Consider the following 10511-nt stretch of genomic DNA (forward strand, 5'->3'; position numbering starts at 1 on the left):
TGAATGAATCGCCAGTGCTCAGATACCTACATATACAAATATTATTGTATCAAAAATACTACAAATATTATTATATCACAGCTATAATTATAGCACACCAAGTCCCTGCAAACCATGTGTGTGTGTGTGTGTGCGCGTGCGTGCGTGCGTGTGTGTGCGGGCGGATCCCTTTAGACATAGGCTGTCAGTCTCTGTTCAGGATAAATTGATTCACGGAAATTTGTGGTCTTCTTTTTAATATGTGGCTCCATCGCTAGCAAAGCACCAAACTGAGTCACTGACATTCTAAAGTAGGCTAAACTTTGAATCGGCCTGGATAATCCCGCAACGCTCCTTGATGAGCTGGAACTCTCCTTCCTCTCTACGCAATCGCAGAAGTGGATGGACCCAATATTTCCTCATTTTTTTTAAGAGAGAGGACAAAAAAAAATCATCCTCACTAATTGAAGACGGCATTTTGTGTTGTTTTGCGGTTTTCTCGTAACGCATTCATTAATACACATCAGACTCAGTGTGCAAGGTCTCTGTGCGTGACAAATTTTTCGGATCACGAATACGAAAAAATGCATGCGATAATTTCGGACTCAGTGTGCAAAGGCCTTAACTCTTTGGTAGATTATACATTTATAATAGGCTACATTACTACTAGTACTGTTACTACTAATAAAACCGATCTCTGGGGGCCCCAAAAGTGTGTGGGCCCTTAGAATCGTCCTAACTTTCCCCCCCTTAGCTACGCCCCTGGATGGAAAAACGGATGCGAAAAACGCAGAAAATCGAACCTGTTCCGATTTTTTTTTTGACGGACGAAAGTTTCGGAGGCAGTGTGCAAGCGTAATTGACGTTATAACGTGAGGGCGAATTTATTTTTTGACGTGCGAAAATTTTGCATGCGAATTTCGGACTTTACAAATATAAAAAAATGATGCCGCATTTCCGGCAAAATCCAGCAAAATGCTCCACTCATGAACCGCTCACCGGTAAAACTACGTTCACTCATATCCCACTCCGACATGACGTGCTATAATTGTTGCAGCCATTAAGGTATTTATTTTTATATTTATGTTTAAATATTATAATGTGGGTTTTTTATGTCTATGTTGTCGATCTGTCTATCTATGTCGATTATGAAAAGTAAACAGCATGAGATAGGACACATCATAAGATGAATGGAGTTGATCAGACATGATTCATTGACCACTTCATTAAGTTTTGTTTTGGATAAATTGTATCTTAATTTTAATCAATGTTTCATCAGCCAATTGGGGCATTCTGGGTTGAGCGAGCGGAGCTTAATTGGTCAGTATTATTAAATTGCAGACAAAGATTTTGGATAGCTAGGTTAGTGTGGTAGAGGGCCCAACATAATTTTCTTTCATAGGGCCCAAAATTGCTAGCGGCGCCCCTGTGTGTGTGTGTGTGTGTGTGTGTGTGTGTGAGACTAGTGTGTTGGTAACTGGCTGTGATTTCGTGATCTGAGCATTTTAGGCCGAAGCGTGTGTCTGTTGCTGCTCCGTTGTATTCAGGGCTCGACTGTGACATAATTGTGTGAAATAATATTTTCAGAGGTTTACATTGGCATGCTTATGTATGTTGTATCTACAGCCCTTGCGTTGAATACTTAGGCCTATTATAATTATATATATATATATATATATATAGTTGCGGAACGAATATAGTTAATGCGGGCGTGTACGCATTAATTTATATCAGGGTGGTCCAATGCGACTCCATAATGCCATAATGACGCCGCAAAATTCAAAGCACCTTCTCTTAAGTGTTGAGCATCCCCATAGCACCTGCAACAGAAAATCTCTGGAGCCGCCACTATTTAAATATGCAACTTTCATTTAATTTAGAGTGGCATCCTATTGGAGAGAGTACGAGAGAGTTGTTTCAACTCTATACTCTCTGCCATTACCCAATTTGGTGCCATTACCCTGAGCGTGACTGAATACACAGGTGAGGGGTCAAAGGTCATCTCTTAGGGGAGTAGAGGTTTGTCTCTGGGGACTTAACCTGAGCCCGGATCCCTCGCCTTTCACCTTTTCCCTTCATATCAACTAAGCACAGCACACCTGATTTCTGTTGGATTCGCCTGTTGTGCCCTGAGTGCAGTATGTTTATGCCTGTTATTCATGACATTCACATTTCCAAGGCAATTTTTCAAGACTTCATGCCTTTTTGGTGGATAAGTTAAGTGTGTGTAGATTGAGAGTAGATTGTGATGATGTATGATAGCCATGTGGATACAGCGCCAACCCCTGTTTGATCAGCAGTACTGCATGTAAGGCGAATTAACTTTAAAATATTCATTTCTATTCATTTTTTAAATAAAAGAAACAATAATTAAAAATAAATTAAAAAGGTATGTGTTATTCAGGTATGTGGCGATGTTTCCCTACACGCCCCGTAAGGAGGATGAGTTGGAGTTGAGGAAGGGAGAGATGTTTCTGGTGCTGGAGCGCTGTCAGGACGGCTGGTTTAAAGGAACATCCATGCACACTGGCAAGATTGGAGTGTTCCCTGGTAACTACATGAGTCCTGTCAACAGGTATGGCACACACACACTTGTACATGTTATCACTCATGCACCCTTTAAGCTAAGGAAAGATTAGATTGTCCTCTGGCTTTCCAGAGGTTTATATCCTTCAGGCACACACACACACACACACCACTTGCAGATAAAGCTGAGCTGGTCACATTAACACATGGAATGTTTCAGGTTCAATAAAAGGTGCGGTTTGTTGACAGAATTCATCAATAATAATGTTGATTACCAATTTAATTTTTTTTTAAATGTGGGACATATCAAAATATTTTTTTTTGGTAACTGACGTTTTGCAACAAATGCTATCAAATTAAGCTTCTTTTTCACCTGGGACATTACTTTAAACTCAGCACTCCCTTGTGGTAGACATGAGAATTACCGTCATTCATTTATTATATGAAAACATTCAGCATGATGAGCCATTCAATGTACAGAGGTCTTCAAAAGGTCTTCTTATAGTCAAGCAACTTTTTTCTGTATCAACTATTAAATGTTGTTTTTCCTTATCAGACCTATGGCGTAAAAAGGAATATAACTAGACAAAATGTTCAGTAAATGTATGGATGTTTCTGGAGATTCTGGATAAGATCTGCGTAAAGAAATGGGTCTTGAACCTCACACTTCTCTCTTTTACTGCAGGACTGTTTCTGGCAGCATTCAGCCAAAAGTTCCCCTGACCCTGTGCTCTCAGGCTGGACGTGGCGTCACCATTGTTAGCCCCTCCTCTGCTTCTCTTGGAGCCGCCCTTGGGAGTGTCGACCCCAGCAAACCCCTTCCAGTCTGCCCAAATCCTACCCCATCTTGCTCCCTTCCTGCTGCTATAGTAACAGCTGCACATATACCCACTGGTCAGCACCCCAAAGTGCTCATGCATGTGACGTCACAGATGACTGTTAACCAGGCACGCAGTGCGGTCAGGACAGGTAAAAATACACACACACCTACGCACGCACACAGGGCCTTAGAAACCCTTTCTCATATACCTAATAATAAACACTCAGAATTTGAGTACAAAAACAGGCCCATGTGCTCCTGATACCATAATGATGAGAAGTAGTTTGGCATTTATTATTTATTTATAGAGGGTATGCATTGACGTCCCTTTCCTGTCAGAACACGCCCCCTCAGCCAGACTGAGTGGCAGAAGAGCTGCTGCATGACTTGATTTAATAGAGGAAACTGCAAAACCGTTTCCATTTTAAAATAAAGGTTGGACTTGATATAGTCCTTACAACTCACCAAAGATCCAGTGATCCATGGATATTGACCTGCAGACAGGAATCGCGTTTCCTGACGTTTACAGTGGGGCAAAAAAGTATTCTTAGTCAGCCACCAATTGTGCAAGTTCTCCCACTTAAAAAGATGAGAGAGGCCTGTAATTTTCATCATAGGTACACTTCAACTATGAGAGACAGAATGAGAAAAAAAATCCAGAAAAGTACATTGTCGGATTTTTAAAGAATTTATTTGCAAATTTTGGTGAAAATAAGTATTTGGTCACCTACAAAAAAGCAAGATTTCTGGCTCTCACAGACCTGTAACTTCCTCTTTAAGAGGCTCCTCTGTCCTCCACTCGTTGCCTGTATTAATGGCACTTGTCTAGTTTTTGTCAGTGATAATTTAAAAACATCAAATTATGCAACATATAAGATAATAAATATTTAATTGATCAGTTGTCAATACAATATATAGGGTATGATTTAACCCAAAATTGAACATATTGACACAAAATGAAGACTGGAAATCCACGTTTCACTGCCTGGAGTCCTGTTGTTTCTGTGAATTGCAGTGATCCATTTGCATTTCTTTTCTGTGGCTTTCGGAAGTCTGTTAAAATATACCTCAGATTTCTTGTCAAATCTATATGTAGTCAATCTCAAAGCCGTTTTAGATGCATTTTGTGTGTTTTTCACGGCATTCACGCTGAAAACCACTGCTGCCGCTCAGTCTTTTTGCCACTCAGTGGGCGAAACCGCAGTCACTCCGGCCGACAGTGACGTCACGCGCATACCTTCTGTTATTTTTTAGCAAATAATACTTGATGTGTACACTCACATGCACTAAATTCACCATATTGATACTTTTCTTGAACATTTTTCAAAATTGTATAAAACCAACATTAATACAAAGAGTATATTTCTAAAAACATGCCATGTGTTTTGAATACATTAAAAAATCTGTCTTTTTTATCATGGACATTCAAATTTGTCATTAAAACTATAAATCATCTCTCTTTTATTCCACATTTTTCCCCACCAGCTGTGAGCCATAGTCAGGATCGGCCTACGGCAGCAGTGACGCCCATCCAATCCCACAATCCTGTGGCCTACCTTCCTAGCACAGCCGTGGTCCTTCAGGCCTCACCTGTCCTCGGCTCCAGCCCGGGATCCTCCTCAGCCAGAGTCGGTGTGGCTATGGGATGTGCGGCCGCCTCCTTGACCCCTCCTAATGTTAGCGCTGCTTCTTTGGACGGGGATGTCATGAGACCTGTCTCTGTGGTAGCACTTCCTGTGAACCCTGGCAGCACAAAATCCCTGGGTGCAGCCTCGAACCATGGTGTTGCTTGTAGATTGGATAAAGACTGCAAGGTAAGACCATTGAACTAAAGCTTTTACTAATAATGTAGGTCTCATGGCCTCCTGGATCCCTCTACAGCTTTTTTTCATGGTTTTTATGGTTTCTTGCTTGCCCCCCATCTGTGTTATTATTTTAATGTGCTGCATTAGGGCATGTGGCAATTATAAATTCTCTCTGTTTCACCTCATTTGCTGAGCTGGATGGTTAAGCCTGCTGGTATAGAGCTGAAATCATCATGTTTTAATGGTTCAGACTGTTTGAACCTAGAGGACACAACCCTGAGTGTTTTTTGGCTCAGTGTTCTGGCTGGGAGATTTCTCACCACTCTTACATGTACAGTGTCGCTGACTCACAGATCTTCATAGTTCACTTTTATAAAACTCTTCTTTTTCCAAAACACATTTTTCATTTTGCTTTAGGACATGATATAAAAATGGTAGAGTAGAACGATAAGAGGGACAGTCTTTTAAATAAGATCAAAATGAATAAAATAAAATTAGTATGGTCACGTCATAGCAGTAGGCTGGTTTCACATCCACTTTTTTGTCTTTATTTTATTTTTTATGACCAATAGGACAGATTTAGAGGTGACAGGAAGTGATGGGGGTGTGGTCGGAACAAGCACACATTTACATTTTACATTTATGCATTTGGCAGACGCTTTTATCCAAAGCGACATTGCATTCAAGGTACACATTTTACATTTTGTCAATTCTTGCTTTCCCTCGAACCCACACACCATGCTATGTGTCAAAACACACACAAAACACTTGTATCTGATACAAACTATGCATTTGTATGCTATGTTTTGGGAAATGACACAAATTTGTTTGATGGAAACACCAAAATGAATAGTCTTCAATTGCATATTAAGAACTTGAGGTGGATACTTTATTTTCAGTAGAAAGACTTAAAGGGGTGGTAAAACACATTGTTTTGAAGGCTTGATTGTGTTTGTGGGGTGCACTGTAACATGTGTTCATGCTTCGTTTAAAAAAAAAAAATCATTATTTTTCATATATTTGACCTTTATTCTACACTGCTCTGTCCCTCCTTGTAAAACGGTCTGATGCTTTCCGGGTTGTATGAAGCCAGTCCCTCAAAAATACGCGATGGGCTCTGATTGGTTAGCTGGCCCAGTGTGTTGTGATTCGCTAACCGCAGTGCACGTTTGTCGGAAACGTCACGCCCCTTGCCTTCACCGGTAGACTGTGCTTTGGTCAGTATTACAAACGATGGCGTCAATAAAACCATACCAATCTGAGCCCAAATCAGACCCAGAACATTTTAGTGAAGATGATCGAGCAGAACCTGTTCATTCCTCAAGAGTAAAGACTGCGGATCTATAGTGATCGCTACTGAATGGCACTGTTACTTTTGTATTTTTAGAACGATTATAGCCAAATATCTGTCACAAGAACTATTAACCGAAAACACTAAACACTGGCTTTACTAGTAAGTTAGCCAAATCACACACAGAACCATGTTTAGCATGCCTGTAGATAAACAACACATAAAAGCTCTAATCAAAGAATCATTTACACTAATGCCAAGTTCGCTGTTGAGATTTTAACGTTAGTGGTTGTAACGATAGGTGTTCGTCGGATAACGTTATGTATGAATGAGCATTTAACAGACTGGTTTGCAGAACAGTGTTGTCATCTGTTTACTTCCTTGCTACAATGTACAACCTATTACAGGAAAACACATCGATGAAATATAAATCAGACTTACAGGTTGTGGCCCGTGAACAGCTTCTGTTTGTAAATCCAGCTTTCAGGACAAGCCGTTGTGCATATCCTGTATTGAACTCGCGAACATTGTGGAAGTTTTCCTCCGTGAAATGTGCTGCGGGAGGGAGCCCCGCGCGCGTCGTGCATTCACACACTGGCAGTGTTTGTCTTATGCAGCTGACGTTGTGCAAATCCGGCATTGAACTCGCGAAGATGGAAGTTTTCCTCCGTGAGATGTGCTGCGGGAGCCCCGCACGCGCCTGTTCCCTTCTGTCTCAAACACACGTGCATATAACATGCTGTATGTTAAACGCTCTGCAACGCACCCCCTTCCCTATGAAGGCTGAACAAAGCAAGTACCCCAGACCTGCAATCCGGATGAATATAACAGCGTTTCCTCGGCATCGCGGCAACAATACTCCAGCCTAACTATACCACAACAGCGCCGCGATACAAAATGGCGCCCCCGACCCCCCTCGGAGGAGGGGTTTATGTAAATATTGAGCCTGTTGATGTCACCAACCCTGGAGGAATGTGTGTAGTCGCCTGTTGGCCGTTTGCTGTAGTTCTTAGAAATGGATTTCTTTAAAAGCAAATATCTCCCTTTGCTTTAAACTTTGAACGTTGTAACTTTGCAGATGTTGTTTATGCTCAAGCAGCAACATTACACGCTAGCTAAAGTTGGAATAGTGAAATCGTGGTTTACCACCCCTTTAAAGGGATAGTTCACCCAAAAATGAAAATTAGCCCTTGATTTACTCACCCTCAACCATCCTAGGTGTATATGACATTCCTCTTTCAGACAAACACAAGAAATCCTTCAACATTTTTCTGTAAAAATTCTCGTTTTAGACTTCTAATTCATGACCGGTGTTGTGTTTTGCTCTATCCTCTGCGCTTCCGCGTTCGTCATGCGTCAGGTCAGGGGTCATTCTTTCGTTGTAAATCGATGCGTATGCCCGTCTGTTGGAAGCTAGTTATTTTAGTTTATAAAGTTTTAAATATGGATGTTTTTCTCACACAAACGCATCGTTTCACTTCAGAAGGCCTTTATTAACACCCTGGAGCAGTTCTATGATGGGTGGATGCACTTTTTTGGACTTTTACTACCATTATAAAGTTTGGAAGAGCCAGGACGTTATTTAATAAAACTTTGATTTATGTTTATCTGAAAGAAGTAAGTCTGAGCAGAAGTAAAATTTCACATAGGATGGCTTGAGGGTGAGTAAATCATGGGATAATCATGTTTGGGTGAACTAACCCTTTAAAAGACCTTCCTAAAAACTTAATGTGACTTTGTCATTTGCAGGTCATTTGACAAAATATGATTGACCACTGTTACCTTCAAGAATTTCGTCAAGAGTAGAGCCCTGCACAGGCCTCAAATCTAGGCCCTGGCCCAAGACGCTGAGGCCCTAGCCCGGCCCGTGTCCGACAGCTCATCAAAATTCTCGGCCTGAGTCCGACAGGAGCCCGTGTTTAAAAAAAAAAAAAAAAAAAAAAACAAGTTTCCTCCGTTACACATTGTTGCAGCCATTAAAATAGTTCCGTTTTGTTTTTAATGTCAAAGTAGTTTTTCATTTAGTTTCTTTAAGTTTATTTAGAAAAATGTGAAGCATTTTTTTGTTTGTTAAATTAACATTTTTATTTTTTAAAGTGATGGCCAGCATCCGACAGTGAGTTAACCTAACACTTTAGCCTCTCAAATCAACAATTGACTTGTTTTGCTTATAATAAAATCCATAGATATAAAACACTTCAAGCATCACAATTTTAGCTTAAACGTTTAGCCTATATCACCACCACAGTAAAAAGGCATTTTTGACAAGCTGAGGCAGGCTGATGCTCGCAACGGCGCTCGCAAACAAAACGGGCTACACAATCTAAACAAAAAAAAAAGAACATGCAGGTTCTCTTATCTTTGGGCGTTTTCACACCTACCTTGTTTGGTCCAAATTTTCGGACTTTTCAGTTTGGTCCGAATCAAAATTACAGGTGTGAAACCTCCCCCATACCACGGTCCGGACCAAACAGACGAAATTTGGTCCGACAAAAAGAGGTAGTCTCGGTCCGGATCAAACTGAACAAAGGTTCGGTTCATTTCTAGTGTGAAAGCATTTTCTGTATGGTTCGGACTTTCAGACCATTTACAGGAAGTTCCTGTTTATGTTTAAATATTATAATGTTATTTTTAAATTCAATCTAGGCTACATTGATTATGAAAAGTGAAAAGATGCGCAATATGTCTGAAGACTGAAGTTCAGAAATGATTTTGAAATAAATTTTGTATGATTTTGCTTAGAAAGCCTTTCTTTAATGTGAATTTTGTTTTGTATAAATTGTATCTTAATTTTAATCAATGTTTAATCAGATAATTGCCTGGATTTAATAAATAAGAAAATGCACATTTAACGGAGCTCACGTCAAAGAAAGCAACAGATAGCATATTCATCAGCTCATTTCAAGATCAAAGACCGCAATGGGAGAAAGAGTGACCTAAGCACTGGTAAGATAATTTAGTCTCATTAATTTTATTGAAGATTGTGTTTTTGAGCACAATTTAAGACTTATTTTAGTTTCACTACAGCCGTTTGCGTGTTGGCTTGCTTTATTACTCATTTGCGGCGATGCGTGTTGCAGTAGGCTATCGCTGTCGTAGGCTACAACATGTCATTTAGCCTATAACACGCTCTCATTTATTTTTTAACAATTTGCCAGGAGTAAAAATTACATATGTGGTTTAAACAACCAGATGCATTTAGGACACTTGTCTGGTTTCGTCTGAAATGCTTTCAGACCACCTTCTGAATTGGTTTGTTTGAGTGATCGGATTTAAATCCGTCTCGCAGACTGATCTCATGAAATAGCGTATGTATGACACGCCAATTCGCTATGCCATTTTGGCGTGCTATCAAGACGCATAATCGCTTTTTAGCGTGTTTATCAACGGAGTTTCATTCTATCCCCCTACACTGCTCCTACCCCTAAACCTACCCATCACACACACAAACACACATACACACACACACTGCCCCTGTCCCTAAACCTACCCATCACACACACAAACACACATACACACACACACTGCCCCTGTCCCTAAACCTATCCATCACACACACAAACACACATACACACACACACTGCCCCTGTCCCTAAACCTACCCATCACAAGAAACATTCTGAATTTTTACATTTTCAAAAAAGCATCATTTAGTATGTTTATAAATCCATTTACATTCACGCGGAATCACACGGCGTACACATACACGCGGAATCACACACATACACGCGGAATCACACGGCCTACACATACACGCGGAATCACACGGCCTACACATACATGCGGAATCACACGGCCTACACATACATGCGGAATCACGCGGCCGTACACATACACGTGGAATCACACACATACACGCGGAATCACACGGCCTACACATACATGCGGAATCACACGGCCGTACACATACACACGGAATCACACGACGTACACATACACGCGGAATCACACGGCGTACACATACACGCGGAATCACACACATACACGCGGAATCACACGGCCTACACATACATGCGGAATCACACGGCCGTACACATACACGCGGAATCACACACATACACGCGGAATCACACGGCCTACACATACATGC

The 10511-nt window shown here is 40.9% G+C and overlaps 1 protein-coding gene across 1 annotated transcript in view; it reads left to right on the forward strand.

Moving 5' to 3' along the window:
• Positions 1-2243: 2243 nt before the first annotated feature.
• The window catches only part of LOC307134776 (E3 ubiquitin-protein ligase SH3RF1-like), a gene marked incomplete at its 5' end in the record, with an annotated part of 30314 nt that continues 22046 nt past the window's right edge, over positions 2244-10511 (forward strand). Inside the window, 4 exons of the mRNA XM_079830773.1 lie at positions 2244-2287; positions 2384-2554; positions 3191-3474; positions 4811-5139. Of these exons, the coding sequence (XP_079686899.1) occupies positions 2244-2287; positions 2384-2554; positions 3191-3474; positions 4811-5139 (828 nt within the window). The remainder of the gene's footprint in view (positions 2288-2383; positions 2555-3190; positions 3475-4810; positions 5140-10511) is intronic.

Source organism: Gobio gobio, assembly GCF_949357685.1.
Source record: "Gobio gobio genome assembly, chromosome: 12".
NCBI lineage: Eukaryota > Metazoa > Chordata > Actinopteri > Cypriniformes > Gobionidae > Gobio > Gobio gobio.